This window comes from Rhamphochromis sp. 'chilingali' (genome assembly GCF_963969265.1).
Source record: "Rhamphochromis sp. 'chilingali' genome assembly, chromosome: 17".
Taxonomy (NCBI): domain Eukaryota; kingdom Metazoa; phylum Chordata; class Actinopteri; order Cichliformes; family Cichlidae; genus Rhamphochromis; species Rhamphochromis sp. 'chilingali'.
In genome coordinates, this window is record NC_137944.1 from 29,316,528 (window position 1) to 29,336,176 (window position 19,649).

Genomic DNA, 19,649 nt, shown 5'->3' on the forward strand with positions numbered 1-19,649 from the left:
AAGGACACAAAAGAAATGCAGAACAAAGTGGACGAGCAGACAGAACCATTAGCCGAGGCTGAGACAGAGAAAAAAGACACGGCAACCCCAGATTCCTCCTCAAAGTTGTGTGTCAACAAAGCTGTTCAGTTGATGGTTTCAAACGCCACAGAAAAAGCTGAACTGAACCAAGTGAAAAATGCACTCGAAGAAACGACCAAACTGGCAAAGAAAGAGTGTGAAGAGGCCAAAAAAGCAGTGAATGAAGCACAGGCAGCACTGTCAGAGGAGAAGACAATGGTAGAGGACGCAAAGAGACAAACTGAACAGGAAAAACAAGTGTTAGAAGAAGTGCAGTTTGTATTCAAAGATGAGACCAATCGGGCTTCAGCTTCAGCTTTGGAAAAGACACTGAAGCTGCAGAAAAAGGTGCGCGTCAACTGGGTTATTCAGTTGGTGGTTTTACTGGCCAAAGAAAAAGTCTCCTCCAAATACAAGATCTTCACAGAGCGCCTCACTCCTAACTGCATCAGCCATCGTCTGATTGAGAAAATCTGGCCTGAAGTTGAGGAGAAACACTTGAATTTATCCCACGACAGCATTTTCAAAGTGGGCAAGGCCATTCTCAAGGATCTTTGCAAAACACACAACTGCAAAGAAAACCTTTTGATTTTTAATCTGAGGGAACAGCTTGACAATATTACCGTCTCAATCTTCACCAAACACCTCTTGGCATTACCAGCAAGAGTACTCAGTGTCTCTAAAAACAGGCAAGAGTACAAGGAAGTTGTAAAAAATGTGACCAAAGATCTGGTAATGCACGCCATGAGCGAAGGAAATGAGACGATGACACTGAATCCAGTAGCATCCGAGTTTATTGTAGAGAGGCTTTTCCAGAAGATCTGGGACAAAATTTTGTCAAAAAAGTACAAAATGTCCTTGGAGAACATTAGAGAACTCGCCCTGACAATATACAATGAACTCCATGACAGGTGGGATTCTCCAATACTCTTAATGTGGTCAGAAAACCCAGTAATGGATGAAGCAATCGTCAGCAGCTTCAAAAAACATGCAAAATTGAGGAGCCAAAACATCATCTTTAGGGCTTTCTCATGTGCACGCTAAAATCGAACCAACACGTGCATGTGAATATTCATTTCAATTGGGCTTTCTAAATTTAATTTTGAAACCAGAGTGGTTAAAAATCACTACTCTTCTTCTCCCAACTTCCTTCCCTCATCACCAACTGGCCGAGGCAGATGGCCACCCCCATCTCAGAGCCTGGTTCTGCCGGAGGTTTCTCTCTGTTAAAAGTGAGTTTTTCCTTCCCACTGTCGCCAAAGTGCTTGCTCTAGGGGATTGGAGTCTTTGTGCATTATTGTAGGGTCTTGACTTTACATTATAAAGCACCATGAGGGAAGTGTTGTTGGGATTTGGTCTGTTTCTTAACTCAAAAAGTCCAGTTACAACAGGACATTTTGAGTTAAAAAACAAAAATAAAAAAATGGAAAAAAAAAAAAAACTTTGAATTTGTGCTTTGTTTCATTTACTATTTAAGAAGTTTGTTCTTCCTGCAACTTTTACAAACAACAAACAACAAATAGCTGAGCTGTTGGATTTACTAAGTGCATCCAAGAATACAAACAAGCAGTCCTCACACACATTTGAGAAAAACTGAGAGACCTTTGAATCTTTATAGCTTACTGAATATTCATCTCTTTACTTTGTCTGCATGTGTCCACTTTTTTTCTTTTTCTATTTGTATTATTCTCATTTCAAAGACATTCAAAGCTATTTGGAGACATGCAGAGTTCCTTAAAGATGAACCTAATATAATTACACGAGTTGTTTAACTGAGGTAATCACTCTTTCCCCCACAGTCCTACGATTTTTCCCTTTTTCTGTAAAGCAATGCAAATACATTTTTAATACTTTCAGTCAAGTATTTAATATTCATACAGGAATAAACTACAACAGAAACACAGTCACAAATATAGGCATTAAATATACAGACACCATATTTACATACACATTTAGTACAAATATAATGTTTAAAGGGAGTCCTGATTCTTCAACTGATAAACATTTGTGTAGAATATATATGTACTGGAAGTGCTGGGTATACAAGTCTGGCCTAAGTCTTCGGTCAGAAAGACTGCAGCAGTCCAGGAGTTTAGTTCACCGTCTTTAATGAAGCTTCACAGAAGAAATGGTTACAGCAGGGCTTGCCATGATTAATCCAACCGTGATACAGCCAGATATGCACTTATAATCGTGGCAGATGCAGTATAGGTGACTATAAGCATGGTTGTCTGGAAACAGAAACAGGTAATACTATAATTGGTAGGTTCCACAAGGGGTCGCTGTAAGACCAGAGGTTGGCTAAATAGCACATATCTTCCCAGTTGCTAGTACTAAGGCAAGAATGTGGCAAGCTAACAACAGTTAAACTAAACAATAAACAACAGAAAAATCCTTTAACCGCGGGATGTAATCATTGGAGGAGATTCTGGCAGCAATAATTAAAGCTGACATGGGCTCTTTCACAAAATCAGGAGGATGTGTGCTCATCTTCCAGCACCACACAGCACAGAGGATGCAAATATCACTCAGTATAAACAGGTGAAACGGCGCAGTCCTGTACCGCGTCTTCACCTCGGCAAAATGAAACCAGTCGAAATACCAAATGAGGCCAACAGTGGCTCGATGAAGCCATTCTCCACAAGGACTTTCCATGAAGTTCGTCTTGGCTGTGCAAGCGAAGAAGAATAAAACTAGCCAAGTGCAGATGAAGTGAGCGAAGATGAACCAGGGTAGCACGGAGGCGAAAAGAACGAGGGCAGTGAGACGAGAAGAGATGAGTACCAGTGTCACGGCCTTTTAAGTTCTGGCGTTTATTTCGTTGAAAAATATAAACAAAAATCAATCCAATAATTTCAAACATAAACGAAAGTTAACTTAACCTGATTTGAGAAGTTCAAAAAGTGGCTAAAATAAAATAATTTTAAACCCTCCCGTCGTCCCAGCTGATATTTGGTAAATAAAACTTTTCCACCACACCCTCCAGGGTGCTCTTAATCCCTTAATTAATGAGAGGGTCCAGAAGTAAACAAACTAATCACTTTTACAAACCTTTTCCAAAAGTAAAATTAATGGCTGGGGCAGCAGTCGTGTGGTGTTGCAAAGGACCCAAAATGCAGGCACTTGCTGTGATGCACGGGAGCTTTATTGTGGACGGTGAAAATAACAAAAGCGAGGACAGAACTAAACATAAACCTAAACTGAGGAAACCATAACTCACGGAATAAGACACAGGGGGAAAACATATGGAGTTGATATGGGGATGAGAGCGGAGACTGGAGAGAGAGACGCGATTACCAAACAACACAGATGGAGCGACGACGAGCAGAAGCAAACACACAGTAGAAATACACACCAGGTGATTAGGAAAAGACACGCAGGGGTGGACACAGCTGAAACTAATGGCTATAACGAGACACAGACCTTCCATCAGCGTGAATGTGTGTGTGAATGGGCGGATGTCTGAATAGCGTTTTGGGGTCCTTAGGGACTATAAGTAAAGCGCTATACAAATACAGGCCATTTACCATTCAAAGTAAAAACACCAGGAAAGGAAGCAGGTAGGGATAACAGAAACACTAAACACAAGACCCAGCCCCTAAGAACGAATACAAAAACAGAAGAAACTAGAAAATAAAAACAATAAACTCAAAACACTGATTCAGCAACCCAGGACCATGACAATTACAAATTTTCATAGCAAAACTAGGTAAGCATATTCTTACTGTTATAACAAACATAACTTTTTAACAAATCTGTATTTTTATTGCAGTGAATAGGTAAGGTTAAAGTTTAACACTCACTTTTGAGATTTGCAGACATGAAAAAACGGGGATCCAAACACTGTCTCGCAGCCTTTTCTATTAAAATACCTCATGTAGCACTAAATCCGGTATCTGAACATAGTGAAATATCTTCATTTTTAACATATTTATGGCTGTGATGAACCAGCATCTCTCTCATGTGTTCTACTACGTGTGACATGACGGTCATGAGTCTGCACACAGACGTCGTGTCGATGGCGCTGTGGTGAGGTCAGAATAACTAAGAGCTGATTGCGCTCAAAACGGAGACTTTTTTTTTCTGATTGTAAACAGCCTTGAAAGTTAAATGTTGCTACCAGGGGCGTCATAGTGGAAGCAAAAGTGATGCTCAGATAAAGACACCCAAGGAGCCAAAGGAAGGAGGCAGCCGCAGGTCTCTCTCTTAAGGATGTAACACAAGATGAGCTCATACAGTGGCAATTAAACGTTATTAAAACAGCAAATATATTTTATCGGTGTGGTTGGTTTTAAGGCTGATTTAAAAAATTGCGTTCTTTTCTAAACAGAGGAGAGTTCAGCTTTTTTCATTATAACACAGAAAACGAAGACGTCATTTATTCATTGTTGAAAATCAGCGCAGTTTCAAGTAAACTGTGTGTCGGAAACATTAATAGATCAGTGCGCCCGCTTGTTTGAAATATTATGAGTAAGCCACAGGACCACAGGCAATAATCTGGGAGTGGGCAAAAAGACGTGATAGAGGCGGATAGAAGTGAAGAGAGCGTGGAAACTAAAGGTTTTCTACCACAGAGAAGAGCTTTTGCGTAAGTGGTGAAAATGGTTTTCGGGCCTTTTTCAAACATTAAAGGAAAGAGAGAATCAGGCCATGACGTCAGAAACTCTGACAGCCCGTTCTTTGTGGGCGTTACCTATTTTCAATGAGACAATATGGAACGTTGTTGTGGGCGGGGCCTGGTTCAAAGATGAAAGGCAAGAGAACCAGGCCGTGACGTCACAGTCAACCCAAGTCTATAAATTGCAGGTGAAACCCACACTGGACCAGCACGTTTCTTACAGTCACGAGCGATTCACTGGATGAGATTTTGTTCTGCTACCCTCAGTCATATTTGAATGTTTGATTCATTGTAACATTGTAGCTTAAATGTCAAAAACGAGTGACCAACAAGCAAAACCAGAATTAGTGTGCACTCTGCCAGAGAGTACACTGGGCGACCTGGAGGTCGAGGAGGAAGAAAATTTAAAAAAGTCCTGGAAGAGCAGAAAATGGTGAAGGACACGAAAGAAATGCAGAACAAAGTGGACGAGCAGACAGAACCATTAGCCGAGGCTGAGACAGAGAAAAAAGACACGGCAACCCCAGATTCCTCCTCAAAGTTGTGTGTCAACAAAGCTGTTCAGTTGATGGTTTCAAACGCCACAGAAAAAGCTGAACTGAACCAAGTGAAAAATGCACTCGAAGAAACGACCAAACTGGCAAAGAAAGAGTGTGAAGAGGCCAAAAAAGCAGTGAATGAAGCACAGGCAGCACTGTCAGAGGAGAAGACAATGGTAGAGGACGCAAAGAGACAAACTGAACAGGAAAAACAAGTGTTAGAAGAAGTGCAGTTTGTATTCAAAGATGAGACCAATCGGGCTTCAGCTTCAGCTTTGGAAAAGACACTGAAGCTGCAGAAAAAGGTGCGCGTCAACTGGGTTATTCAGTTGGTGGTTTTACTGGCCAAAGAAAAAGTCTCCTCCAAATACAAGATCTTCACAGAGCGCCTCACTCCTAACTGCATCAGCCATCGTCTGATTGAGAAAATCTGGCCTGAAGTTGAGGAGAAACACTTGAATTTATCCCACGACAGCATTTTCAAAGTGGGCAAGGCCATTCTCAAGGATCTTTGCAAAACACACAACTGCAAAGAAAACCTTTTGATTTTTAATCTGAGGGAACAGCTTGACAATATTACCGTCTCAATCTTCACCAAACACCTCTTGGCATTACCAGCAAGAGTACTCAGTGTCTCTAAAAACAGGCAAGAGTACAAGGAAGTTGTAAAAAATGTGACCAAAGATCTGGTAATGCACGCCATGAGCGAAGGAAATGAGACGATGACACTGAATCCAGTAGCATCCGAGTTTATTGTAGAGAGGCTTTTCCAGAAGATCTGGGACAAAATTTTGTCAAAAAAGTACAAAATGTCCTTGGAGAACATTAGAGAACTCGCCCTGACAATATACAATGAACTCCATGACAGGTGGGATTCTCCAATACTCTTAATGTGGTCAGAAAACCCAGTAATGGATGAAGCAATCGTCAGCAGCTTCAAAAAACATGCAAAATTGAGGAGCCAAAACATCATCTTTAGGGCTTTCTCATGTGCACGCTAAAATCGAACCAACACGTGCATGTGAATATTCATTTCAATTGGGCTTTCTAAATTTAATTTTGAAACCAGAGTGGTTAAAAATCACTACTCTTCTTCTCCCAACTTCCTTCCCTCATCACCAACTGGCCGAGGCAGATGGCCACCCCCATCTCAGAGCCTGGTTCTGCCGGAGGTTTCTCTCTGTTAAAAGTGAGTTTTTCCTTCCCACTGTCGCCAAAGTGCTTGCTCTAGGGGATTGGAGTCTTTGTGCATTATTGTAGGGTCTTGACTTTACATTATAAAGCACCATGAGGGAAGTGTTGTTGGGATTTGGTCTGTTTCTTAACTCAAAAAGTCCAGTTACAACAGGACATTTTGAGTTAAAAAACAAAAATAAAAAAATGGAAAAAAAAAAAAAACTTTGAATTTGTGCTTTGTTTCATTTACTATTTAAGAAGTTTGTTCTTCCTGCAACTTTTACAAACAACACAACAGCTGAGCTGTTGGATTTACTAAGTGCATCCAAGAATACACTGTAAAAAAAAAAAAAAAAAAAACGTTGCTAAAACTTAAAAACTCAAGGCAACCGACTGCATTTACGTTTTTAGGTTCTGATGGATAACTTATAATTTCAAGTTTAGGTGATAAGTTGCTTTAGCTAATGATTTTGTGTTGACAAAATTAATAATTGTCCTTTTTCTCAACTCATATTTTATTGTTTTTGCAACGTATTTCCTAAAGTTTACACAAGGTATTAGTTTTAGTTTTGGCAACGTATTTCCTAAAGTTTACACAACATATTTTTTTTTGTTTTGCCAATCAATTTCCTAAAGTTTAGAAAAAGTATCTTTCATAGTTTTCATGAGGTGCTCCCTGTTGTACCAATGAATGTTTACACAGTTGATTTTCAAATAACTTTGTGTTCAAACACAACTGCACCACTGACAATGTTGACTTTTGAGATCAGCCATTTTTAACATACTGACAACATTCAGCCACAAATAAAGTCCTTCCAAAAACACAAAAAAAGTCAAATTTTTGTAACAAATGTTACTCATCCAATTTTAAAGGTGGTGTTGTCAGACAGAATATCAAACCTATCTTGATAGATAGTCACTAACAAACAGATTCAAAACATCAGATGGCAGGATGTGAACAACTTCCTGGTTTCCATACAGCTAACAACTTTCAAACAAATTTTTCCACCACTTGTCTTTTAATAGTAATGGTATCAACACTCCAATTTCCTGTGAAGTTCAGTATCGCGCCACATTTGTTATAAAACTAATACAAATGTACCTAAAACCAGATTATAAAAATTGTTTAAAACAGCTCAAGTTAGAATAAAACCTTTCAACATTTTATAATAACATGTTATACATGAAATCTGCAATCAGCCATGCAAGCTACATTAAGTAAAGTTAGAACAGAAGACATTGATTCAGAACTTTCTGCACCTTACCGTTTTCTTAAAGACAGAAATTAACTTTTTTCAGAGCAACTTGCCACGAAACCCAAAAACAGTAAATCAAAACAAATTGCCATTCTGTTTTACACAAGTTGCATTTGAGTTGAACATGTTGTCAAATAGGTTAGACTTTGGTTAAGAGCTTGGTTTTGAAGCTTCTTATCCTCTGGGAACAGGTAGATGTCAACTCCATAAAAATGTGTTGCACAGCTTCAAATGTGTACTTGAGTTCTTTGGGAAACTCCATGTTGAGCCCATAAAGTAGGCCAAACAAGTAGGCAAAGGCAGTGGGAAGGTCTGGCAGATCATCAAGAATAATGTCCTCTTCCAAAACAATGGCAGTGTTGACCACTGTGGACTGCGAGTTGGGTCCCACGTAGTCCTCCAGAACAGTGAGGATGCCCACCGTAACACCTCGGGTTGCCCTCTCAACTGGATCTGTATCCTATGCAAAATAAAAAACAACAGTACATATAAGTCTCTGAAAACCAAAACTGAAGATTGAGTAGATTTGCATACTCACCAGACATGTTAAGAAGAGTTTGGTCTCGTCGTCGCGAACAAATATCGGTAACCCTTCCAAACTGATGGTTCGTCGATGCTGGACTATGTTTGAGACCTAAAACAAGGAAATCAAATAAGACTCAGTCTCATTTATAAACCTACCATTTTGTTTTTAAAACACATTAAGTGTTGTTGCTCAAAATACAGCCTTAAGAAATAAGATGTTGAAATGAGTTATTACAGATAATTGGTCATGTTTTTGTCAGTTTTTTTTATTTATTTATTTTTTAAGTAATTTTGATGTGCAACAAATGTAGCACACTTATTACAACATTTATAACAAAAAGTGCCATGAGTGGGATGAGAGTTGAACTGTCTGTCATTACCTGCAATCTGCCAAACACAGCGCTGCTTGTTAGCTTATAATCCCATTCAGGGGACACTTTTTGAAAACTAACAATTTTTACATCAATTTAGTAAATATTTAATAAAGTATCTTTCGTTACAGTGGGAACTTCAGGTTCCTCATAAACCAGACACAAATACATTTTTATATATTACCTGTTCATCAAACTTCTGCAACAGGGAATCCATGTCATTGCGGAAAGCAGCTTTTCTAATTCGATACAGCTTAATCAGCCGAAGTGAGTAAGTGTCGAGGGCAGTCATGAAGGTCCCCATGAGATCCTTGGTGGTAATGCGTGAGAATTCCGCACAAATCTACAAAAAAAATATAGAAGAAAACTTTTAAAGGTACATTATATAAAAATCACATTGTTTTCAAATTTGGTTAAAAGAGCTTAATTTCAAAACATTTAGTTAGTCTCGGTTGATCTATTGGTCAGGCCTTGATTGGATTTTTTTTTTTTTTTCTTTTAGTGGTAGTGGTGGTACAAATTATAACTGACGTATTAAAAAAAAAAAAAACAAAACAAGAAAAATCTGATCGGCAGATTTTACAGTAAGTCTATAGAATACCTAATCAAATGTTGATAAGACAAAATAATGGTTTCAATTGTTACAGGATGTATTGCAGAAAAGAAATAAATCAATAAATTGTATTTTAAATTCATTGAAAAAATTCCATTAATTTTATAGTTATGTAGAAATGAAGTAAGAATAACATCCTGTGGTCAAATTTGTATACTTTCATAACACGTAAGTGACTTTCTCAATCCTGTTCTGTGAGTTTCATGGCTGTTGCCCGCTAAGGGTCAGCACCAAAAGATTCTAGATGCCCAGTGAAGACAAGTCATTGCGGCGACCGTGGTTCAGGGGGTTGGGAAGCTCATCTGTAACCGGAAGGATGCTGGTTCTATCCCCAGCTCTCTCTGTCCTGGTCGTTGTGTCCTTGGGCAAGACCCTTTACCCCACCGCTTACTGGTGTTGGCCAGAGGGGCCAGTGGCGCGATATGGCAGCGTCACTTCTGTCAGTCTACCCCAGGGCAGCTGTGGCTACAACTGTGGTTTCCCTGCACCGATGTGTGAATGTGAGAGTGAGTGAGTGAGTGAGTAGTGGAATTATAAAGCGCTTTGGGTGCCCAGAGAAGAGCGAAATAAAAGCAATCCGTTATTATACACAGCAAGTTGACAAGTAAATAGATTTCACTTCAATAGAGTTCATATTTTTAGAGCCAAGTATTTTTTTATATTTTACCACTAGCATTGTTAGCTCAACGGTAGCCTTCAACCTTTTCTACAAGATATTGGAGTGATACAAACAGATGCTTCTCAAGGGCACAAGAAATGGAGCTCACGTTCATTTACTCACCCAGACAAGTTTCGAGGTATTTGGAGTTGTTCAGAAGGAATTGTAAAGGTCCTATATCATGTAAAATCAACTTTTTGGAGCTTTTAAACACATTTTAATGTTATTTCCTTAGATTAAAATCCCTCCAGAGTGGTTTTTGGCTTAATTCAGGCATTTCTTAGTTGTCTCAGTGAATCCTTTCCCCATAACCGTGGCTCAGCTCTCTCTTGCAAAACGACTGACTCGTAACATTGGGATTAAAATTTCTTTCTAACAACTCCAAATGCCTTGAAATTTTTCTGGGTGAATAAATGAACGTTTTCAATTTTAGAAATAAGACCACACTGGGGAAAAAGGGAAGAAGAAAAAAACGGAAGTTTTCCTTTAAATATTTAAGAGATTATCTTACCTGTTCTTTCAAGAAGAGAGCTGGCCATCTGAGCTGCATTTCCTTGACCAAGGGCTGCATCTCCACAACTTCTTTCCTCCTGAGAGAGAATGTGATGTCCATCTTTTGGGTGATGAGTGCCATGTTCTTATCCCTCTTCTTCACCTTTTGGTTCTGTTGAGATAATTAATGGGTTGGTTTTGAAAAGTGCATCATTTATATTTTTAATTACATCATCATCTGCCTCAATGTTCTGTTAAGCAAGCACCTGTTTGATTCTTTGAAATGAATGAACCTGAGAAAATTTTAAAATGTCACTAATTTCCTCAATAATTCTCTGCAAAGCACTTTTAGAAACATGTAACAATGTTTGCATGCATAGAAAAAGTCTAGCTATTTTATGTTCAAGACATTGGTAATCTACAAACTCATTGTCCTCTTTATCACTTGATGCTACACCTGAACCACTTGGTAATGTCTCTGGCTCCTGAGAGGTATTTAAGGATTTATCAGGGGAGCTACTTTCACTAGGACATGCATTTGCATGAGAAATCAGTCTAATACAGTTTTTTATATCTTTTGAGTTTTTGTGCTTTCTGCTTGTGTGTGACGTAAAGGTTGTTAAATTGTTGGTAGCATAGTCACATTTTTGGAAAGGACAGGATACAGTCTGATTTTTTTTTAAGTGCCTTAAAATATGTGAAATAAATGTATGCTGTGAGCAGTTTTCCTTAAATTCACAAAAATCACAAAAAAATGTTGAGATCTCCTGCCTTTTCTTAGCCCTGTTGTGTGATCTGCTGAGGTGAGACTTCAATGCCCCTCGTGTCCTGAACGAACAGACGCAGTCACTGTAAACACAGGGCAAATGAAATCCTCTTCTATGTCGTAGCTGGTGATGTCTTAAGAGTACTTCTTGGCTTGAACAGACAAAAGAGCAGAACTGGCACTGCATACAAAAGCTATAATGAGAAGAGAGGAGAGGACAGTGTCAACAATTCAAAAGAAACCTGAATTAATCTCAAATTACCAAAGTTACATTACCTGATAATGTGTTTGGGGCGGGGGGCAGGCACTCCTGTTCTGATTCCTCTCCTTACCAACTCCTCATCAGTCCCTCATAAATCAGGACAAGCAGTGGTCTGGAGTTGGCTTTTAATTCTCTAAATAAATAAAAATAGCAATTAGTTTTAAAATAAAATACCAGCTTCCTGACATTACTTAAGAATTTTTTTGGCTCACTAAAGTGAGCTGATTCTGCCTTGTAAAATGCCATGTGAAACACAGTAAAACAAATAATTTACAAAACATACATTACATCAAATGTTTAATTTATTTAATTTATTATTAACAAATTGTATTCTACATGGAATGCACCAACAGTATACTGGGATGTATTATGTAAGCCAAGGATAATTTTGTGTGATTGGTTTTACAACTTAGAATGACAAACATTGGATTGAGAGTATGAGTGGGATAAAACTCCTGAAGCATCTGTTTAAATTATCAGTGCATTTATTAATGGTGCTCCATAAATAAACCAAAACAATGTTGTTTTGTGCATAACAAAAAGCTCACAATTGTGCGATCAAAATGTAAACTAAAAGATGCTGAGCATAATAACAAAGACAGATTTTGCAGCTGCTCTGTTTCCAAGTTCTACTGCGCAACTGACAGCCTGGAGTTTGAAATTCTCTTTGTAACCGTGTCTCTTACAGGCGCCATTTATGGTCCTTACACGCATAATATGGTAATATTACGTTGAAGCAGAGTACGTATCACTCTGCGAGGCTCCTCGGTAGCCGTAATGCTCCAACAATCCATCAAGCAGTGCAGCTTCATAGCTTACCAAAGTCGTACCAAAACATTTTTTGACATATTTTTTTAAGCTGTGTACCACATAAAATTGGTTCGAGGTCAGTAAGCACAACCAGAATTCATACATAAGGCAGACTGTCGATTTTTGAGATGAAAGGATTTTAGGCCGTGCGTCAACGCGTTAGCCCGGTTAGCTCACTAACGCCACCCAGCCCCACGCACGGGGTGATCCGCGGTAACTAGTTAACGGAGATTTGCCCCGTTAATGCAGTTATGGCATTAACTTTACGCTGACAGTACTAAAATAGTAATCTTCAAATGTTTTCTTTTTACCGACCAGCTCCTCTTTGATAGCTGCCGTGTCCATCTTGTCGTTGCCTGCAGGTGAAGCGATGGGGGAGGGGGAGTTGTGTTCAGTGAAGGAGAGAGGCGGAGTAACACAGCGTAGAGACAAAAGTGGACGAAAGAGAGGCAAACTTGCGGCTCCACGAGTATAATGATAATGTAGACTATATCGATATAAACTATATTGTCACATCTCATATTTCATTTAGTGGAGCTCGCTGGCCATGAGGACTCCACCACCCCGTTCACACAGAAACTAAAGCACACATTTTATTGGCTAGATGTGATTCGAACAAATTAAACGACATGGCAGCAGGCGCCCCCGAACTTTATTTTATTTTATTTTATTTAAATAGCGGCGGGGGGTTGCTGCCGTTGGTCATGAGTGAGCCAGCCTATTTTGTTTCGTTCGGTGGTATGGCGGCCACAGACTGCACTTCATGAAATACGCATAGGGGGTGTCGTGGAGGCTTGTCAGATATGAGCGCGCCTCTTTAGTAGCGAAGTTTGTCGGATTTTCATTGTTTTGTGACATGGCACGTAGTTTGTGACATGGAATCTTAAATGATATAGTAAACACATACCCATAAGCCACAAGGCTTCTTAGCCAAGAAAGTAATGCTATGCTAAGTTTCGGAAAAATACGAAGAACTTCAGTTGTGATATTTCTAACAGACAAATTGAGACTGTTCAAACATATACTGTCTGATATAATAAAAGAAACATTACTTGCCTTTAGAAACTTGAGATGAACGATCTATCCAGCTCCTAGCCTCACGTTCTCATTAAGGCAGACGGGCAGGTGGCTTTCAGTCCTTGCAAAAGCGCAAAGTAGACCCCGTAGCATCCAAAAATATGAGATGCGCATGCGTACTCAGGCACAGAAAGGCGCCAACAGCTTCAACTCATGTAAAACTTGAATTCATTCATTTTGCCAGCAATAAATTTCATCTGAGACCAACTTTTGCTCCAAAACGTTAAATGATTAGTTGAAACCCTTAATGTATTTGAGTTTATGGGCCAACTGAACTTTTATTGTTGAATTGTGAAAGAAATGACTGTAAGCTCAACAACTGCAAGTTTGATTTTTTACAGTGCACTGTAAAAATTTGTCTGTTAGAAATATCACAACTGAAGTTCTTCGTATTTTTCCGAAACTTAGCATAGCATTACTTTCTTGGCTAAGAAGCCTTGTGGCTTATGGGTATGTGTTTACTATATCATTTAAGATTCCATGTCACAAACTACGTGCCATGTCACAAAACAATGAAAATCCGACAAACTTCGCTACTAAAGAGGCGCGCTCATATCTGACAAGCCTCCACGACACCCCCTATGCGTATTTCATGAAGTGCAGTCTGTGGCCGCCATACCACCGAACGAAACAAAATAGGCTGGCTCACTCATGACCAACGGCAGCAACCCCCCGCCGCTATTTAAATAAAATAAAATAAAATAAAGTTCGGGGGCGCCTGCTGCCATGTCGTTTAATTTGTTCGAATCACATCTAGCCAATAAAATGTGTGCTTTAGTTTCTGTGTGAACGGGGTGGTGGAGTCCTCATGGCCAGCGAGCTCCACTAAATGAAATATGAGATGTGACAATATAGTTTATATCGATATAGTCTACATTATCATTATACTCGTGGAGCCGCAAGTTTGCCTCTCTTTCGTCCACTTTTGTCTCTACGCTGTGTTACTCCGCCTCTCTCCTTCACTGAACACAACTCCCCCTCCCCCATCGCTTCACCTGCAGGCAACGACAAGATGGACACGGCAGCTATCAAAGAGGAGCTGGTCGGTAAAAAGAAAACATTTGAAGATTACTATTTTAGTACTGTCAGCGTAAAGTTAATGCCATAACTGCATTAACGGGGCAAATCTCCGTTAACTAGTTACCGCGGATCACCCCGTGCGTGGGGCTGGGTGGCGTTAGTGAGCTAACCGGGCTAACGCGTTGACGCACGGCCTAAAATCCTTTCATCTCAAAAATCGACAGTCTGCCTTATGTATGAATTCTGGTTGTGCTTACTGACCTCGAACCAATTTTATGTGGTACACAGCTTAAAAAAATATGTCAAAAAATGTTTTGGTACGACTTTGGTAAGCTATGAAGCTGCACTGCTTGATGGATTGTTGGAGCATTACGGCTACCGAGGAGCCTCGCAGAGTGATACGTACTCTGCTTCAACGTAATATTACCATATTATGCGTGTAAGGACCATAAATGGCGCCTGTAAGAGACACGGTTACAAAGAGAATTTCAAACTCCAGGCTGTCAGTTGCGCAGTAGAACTTGGAAACAGAGCAGCTGCAAAATCTGTCTTTGTTATTATGCTCAGCATCTTTTAGTTTACATTTTGATCGCACAATTGTGAGCTTTTTGTTATGCACAAAACAACATTGTTTTGGTTTATTTATGGAGCACCATTAATAAATGCACTGATAATTTAAACAGATGCTTCAGGAGTTTTATCCCACTCATACTCTCAATCCAATGTTTGTCATTCTAAGTTGTAAAACCAATCACACAAAATTATCCTTGGCTTACATAATACATCCCAGTATACTGTTGGTGCATTCCATGTAGAATACAATTTGTTAATAATAAATTAAATAAATTAAACATTTGATGTAATGTATGTTTTGTAAATTATTTGTTTTACTGTGTTTCACATGGCATTTTACAAGGCAGAATCAGCTCACTTTAGTGAGCCAAAAAAATTCTTAAGTAATGTCAGGAAGCTGGTATTTTATTTTAAAACTAATTGCTATTTTTATTTATTTAGAGAATTAAAAGCCAACTCCAGACCACTGCTTGTCCTGATTTATGAGGGACTGATGAGGAGTTGGTAAGGAGAGGAATCAGAACAGGAGTGCCTGCCCCCCGCCCCAAACACATTATCAGGTAATGTAACTTTGGTAATTTGAGATTAATTCAGGTTTCTTTTGAATTGTTGACACTGTCCTCTCCTCTCTTCTCATTATAGCTTTTGTATGCAGTGCCAGTTCTGCTCTTTTGTCTGTTCAAGCCAAGAAGTACTCTTAAGACATCACCAGCTACGACATAGAAGAGGATTTCATTTGCCCTGTGTTTACAGTGACTGCGTCTGTTCGTTCAGGACACGAGGGGCATTGAAGTCTCACCTCAGCAGATCACACAACAGGGCTAAGAAAAGGCAGGAGATCTCAACATTTTTTTGTGATTTTTGTGAATTTAAGGAAAACTGCTCACAGCATACATTTATTTCACATATTTTAAGGCACTTAAAAAAAAATCAGACTGTATCCTGTCCTTTCCAAAAATGTGACTATGCTACCAACAATTTAACAACCTTTACGTCACACACAAGCAGAAAGCACAAAAACTCAAAAGATATAAAAAACTGTATTAGACTGATTTCTCATGCAAATGCATGTCCTAGTGAAAGTAGCTCCCCTGATAAATCCTTAAATACCTCTCAGGAGCCAGAGACATTACCAAGTGGTTCAGGTGTAGCATCAAGTGATAAAGAGGACAATGAGTTTGTAGATTACCAATGTCTTGAACATAAAATAGCTAGACTTTTTCTATGCATGCAAACATTGTTACATGTTTCTAAAAGTGCTTTGCAGAGAATTATTGAGGAAATTAGTGACATTTTAAAATTTTCTCAGGTTCATTCATTTCAAAGAATCAAACAGGTGCTTGCTTAACAGAACATTGAGGCAGATGATGATGTAATTAAAAATATAAATGATGCACTTTTCAAAACCAACCCATTAATTATCTCAACAGAACCAAAAGGTGAAGAAGAGGGATAAGAACATGGCACTCATCACCCAAAAGATGGACATCACATTCTCTCTCAGGAGGAAAGAAGTTGTGGAGATGCAGCCCTTGGTCAAGGAAATGCAGCTCAGATGGCCAGCTCTCTTCTTGAAAGAACAGGTAAGATAATCTCTTAAATATTTAAAGGAAAACTTCCGTTTTTTTCTTCTTCCCTTTTTCCCCAGTGTGGTCTTATTTCTAAAATTGAAAACGTTCATTTATTCACCCAGAAAAATTTCAAGGCATTTGGAGTTGTTAGAAAGAAATTTTAATCCCAATGTTACGAGTCAGTCGTTTTGCAAGAGAGAGCTGAGCCACGGTTATGGGGAAAGGATTCACTGAGACAACTAAGAAATGCCTGAATTAAGCCAAAAACCACTCTGGAGGGATTTTAATCTAAGGAAATAACATTAAAATGTGTTTAAAAGCTCCAAAAAGTTGATTTTACATGATATAGGACCTTTACAATTCCTTCTGAACAACTCCAAATACCTCGAAACTTGTCTGGGTGAGTAAATGAACGTGAGCTCCATTTCTTGTGCCCTTGAGAAGCATCTGTTTGTATCACTCCAATATCTTGTAGAAAAGGTTGAAGGCTACCGTTGAGCTAACAATGCTAGTGGTAAAATATAAAAAAATACTTGGCTCTAAAAATATGAACTCTATTGAAGTGAAATCTATTTACTTGTCAACTTGCTGTGTATAATAACGGATTGCTTTTATTTCGCTCTTCTCTGGGCACCCAAAGCGCTTTATAATTCCACTACTCACTCACTCACTCACTCTCACATTCACACATCGGTGCAGGGAAACCACAGTTGTAGCCACAGCTGCCCTGGGGTAGACTGACAGAAGTGACGCTGCCATATCGCGCCACTGGCCCCTCTGGCCAACACCAGTAAGCGGTGGGGTAAAGGGTCTTGCCCAAGGACACAACGACCAGGACAGAGAGAGCTGGGGATAGAACCAGCATCCTTCCGGTTACAGATGAGCTTCCCAACCCCCTGAACCACGGTCGCCGCAATGACTTGTCTTCACTGGGCATCTAGAATCTTTTGGTGCTGACCCTTAGCGGGCAACAGCCATGAAACTCACAGAACAGGATTGAGAAAGTCACTTACGTGTTATGAAAGTATACAAATTTGACCACAGGATGTTATTCTTACTTCATTTCTACATAACTATAAAATTAATGGAATTTTTTCAATGAATTTAAAATACAATTTATTGATTTATTTCTTTTCTGCAATACATCCTGTAACAATTGAAACCATTATTTTGTCTTATCAACATTTGATTAGGTATTCTATAGACTTACTGTAAAATCTGCCGATCAGATTTTTCTTGTTTTGTTTTTTTTTTTTTTAATACGTCAGTTATAATTTGTACCACCACTACCACTAAAAGAAAAAAAAAAAAAAATCCAATCAAGGCCTGACCAATAGATCAACCGAGACTAACTAAATGTTTTGAAATTAAGCTCTTTTAACCAAATTTGAAAACAATGTGATTTTTATATAATGTACCTTTAAAAGTTTTCTTCTATATTTTTTTTGTAGATTTGTGCGGAATTCTCACGCATTACCACCAAGGATCTCATGGGGACCTTCATGACTGCCCTCGACACTTACTCACTTCGGCTGATTAAGCTGTATCGAATTAGAAAAGCTGCTTTCCGCAATGACATGGATTCCCTGTTGCAGAAGTTTGATGAACAGGTAATATATAAAAATGTATTTGTGTCTGGTTTATGAGGAACCTGAAGTTCCCACTGTAACGAAAGATACTTTATTAAATATTTACTAAATTGATGTAAAAATTGTTAGTTTTCAAAAAGTGTCCCCTGAATGGGATTATAAGCTAACAAGCAGCGCTGTGTTTGGCAGATTGCAGGTAATGACAGACAGTTCAACTCTCATCCCACTCATGGCACTTTTTGTTATAAATGTTGTAATAAGTGTGCTACATTTGTTGCACATCAAAATTACTTAAAAAATAAATAAATAAAAAAAACTGACAAAAACATGACCAATTATCTGTAATAACTCATTTCAACATCTTATTTCTTAAGGCTGTATTTTGAGCAACAACACTTAATGTGTTTTAAAAACAAAATGGTAGGTTTATAAATGAGACTGAGTCTTATTTGATTTCCTTGTTTTAGGTCTCAAACATAGTCCAGCATCGACGAACCATCAGTTTGGAAGGGTTACCGATATTTGTTCGCGACGACGAGACCAAACTCTTCTTAACATGTCTGGTGAGTATGCAAATCTACTCAATCTTCAGTTTTGGTTTTCAGAGACTTATATGTACTGTTGTTTTTTATTTTGCATAGGATACAGATCCAGTTGAGAGGGCAACCCGAGGTGTTACGGTGGGCATCCTCACTGTTCTGGAGGACTACGTGGGACCCAACTCGCAGTCCACAGTGGTCAACACTGCCATTGTTTTGGAAGAGGACATTATTCTTGATGATCTGCCAGACCTTCCCACTGCCTTTGCCTACTTGTTTGGCCTACTTTATGGGCTCAACATGGAGTTTCCCAAAGAACTCAAGTACACATTTGAAGCTGTGCAACACATTTTTATGGAGTTGACATCTACCTGTTCCCAGAGGATAAGAAGCTTCAAAACCAAGCTCTTAACCAAAGTCTAACCTATTTGACAACATGTTCAACTCAAATGCAACTTGTGTAAAACAGAATGGCAATTTGTTTTGATTTACTGTTTTTGGGTTTCGTGGCAAGTTGCTCTGAAAAAAGTTAATTTCTGTCTTTAAGAAAACGGTAAGGTGCAGAAAGTTCTGAATCAATGTCTTCTGTTCTAACTTTACTTAATGTAGCTTGCATGGCTGATTGCAGATTTCATGTATAACATGTTATTATAAAATGTTGAAAGGTTTTATTCTAACTTGAGCTGTTTTAAACAATTTTTATAATCTGGTTTTAGGTACATTTGTATTAGTTTTATAACAAATGTGGCGCGATACTGAACTTCACAGGAAATTGGAGTGTTGATACCATTACTATTAAAAGACAAGTGGTGGAAAAATTTGTTTGAAAGTTGTTAGCTGTATGGAAACCAGGAAGTTGTTCACATCCTGCCATCTGATGTTTTGAATCTGTTTGTTAGTGACTATCTATCAAGATAGGTTTGATATTCTGTCTGACAACACCACCTTTAAAATTGGATGAGTAACATTTGTTACAAAAATTTGACTTTTTTTGTGTTTTTGGAAGGACTTTATTTGTGGCTGAATGTTGTCAGTATGTTAAAAATGGCTGATCTCAAAAGTCAACATTGTCAGTGGTGCAGTTGTGTTTGAACACAAAGTTATTTGAAAATCAACTGTGTAAACATTCATTGG

The 19,649-nt window shown here is 38.7% G+C and overlaps 2 protein-coding genes across 3 annotated transcripts; one reads left to right on the forward strand and one right to left on the reverse strand.

The window, feature by feature from the left end:
* Nucleotides 1-7,393: 7,393 nt before the first annotated feature.
* LOC308384581 (uncharacterized protein) lies at nucleotides 7,394-13,422 on the reverse strand. Of its 2 annotated transcripts, none has more exons than XM_080863119.1 (7): nucleotides 13,203-13,422; nucleotides 11,351-11,469; nucleotides 11,080-11,268; nucleotides 10,328-10,480; nucleotides 8,730-8,888; nucleotides 8,188-8,283; nucleotides 7,394-8,109 (listed from the first exon to the last, which is right to left on the reverse strand). In XM_080863119.1, exons 4-7 carry the CDS (start codon nucleotides 10,448-10,450, stop codon nucleotides 7,789-7,791), a joined length of 699 nt encoding a protein of 232 aa, XP_080719245.1. In that variant the 5' UTR covers nucleotides 10,451-10,480; nucleotides 11,080-11,268; nucleotides 11,351-11,469; nucleotides 13,203-13,422; the 3' UTR covers nucleotides 7,394-7,788. The 2 variants fall into 2 exon arrangements, with proteins under 2 accessions (XP_080719245.1, XP_080719244.1); XM_080863118.1 differs by lacking the exon at nucleotides 13,203-13,422 and adding an exon at nucleotides 12,462-12,549.
* Nucleotides 13,423-14,177: 755 nt separating this feature from the next.
* On the forward strand, nucleotides 14,178-19,333 carry LOC308384582 (uncharacterized protein). Its single transcript, XM_080863120.1, has 7 exons — nucleotides 14,178-14,265; nucleotides 15,258-15,376; nucleotides 15,459-15,647; nucleotides 16,247-16,399; nucleotides 17,839-17,997; nucleotides 18,444-18,539; nucleotides 18,618-19,333. The coding sequence occupies exons 4-7, from the start codon at nucleotides 16,277-16,279 to the stop codon at nucleotides 18,936-18,938; spliced, it is 699 nt and encodes a 232-aa protein (XP_080719246.1). The 5' UTR covers nucleotides 14,178-14,265; nucleotides 15,258-15,376; nucleotides 15,459-15,647; nucleotides 16,247-16,276; the 3' UTR covers nucleotides 18,939-19,333.
* Nucleotides 19,334-19,649: the final 316 nt, after the last annotated feature.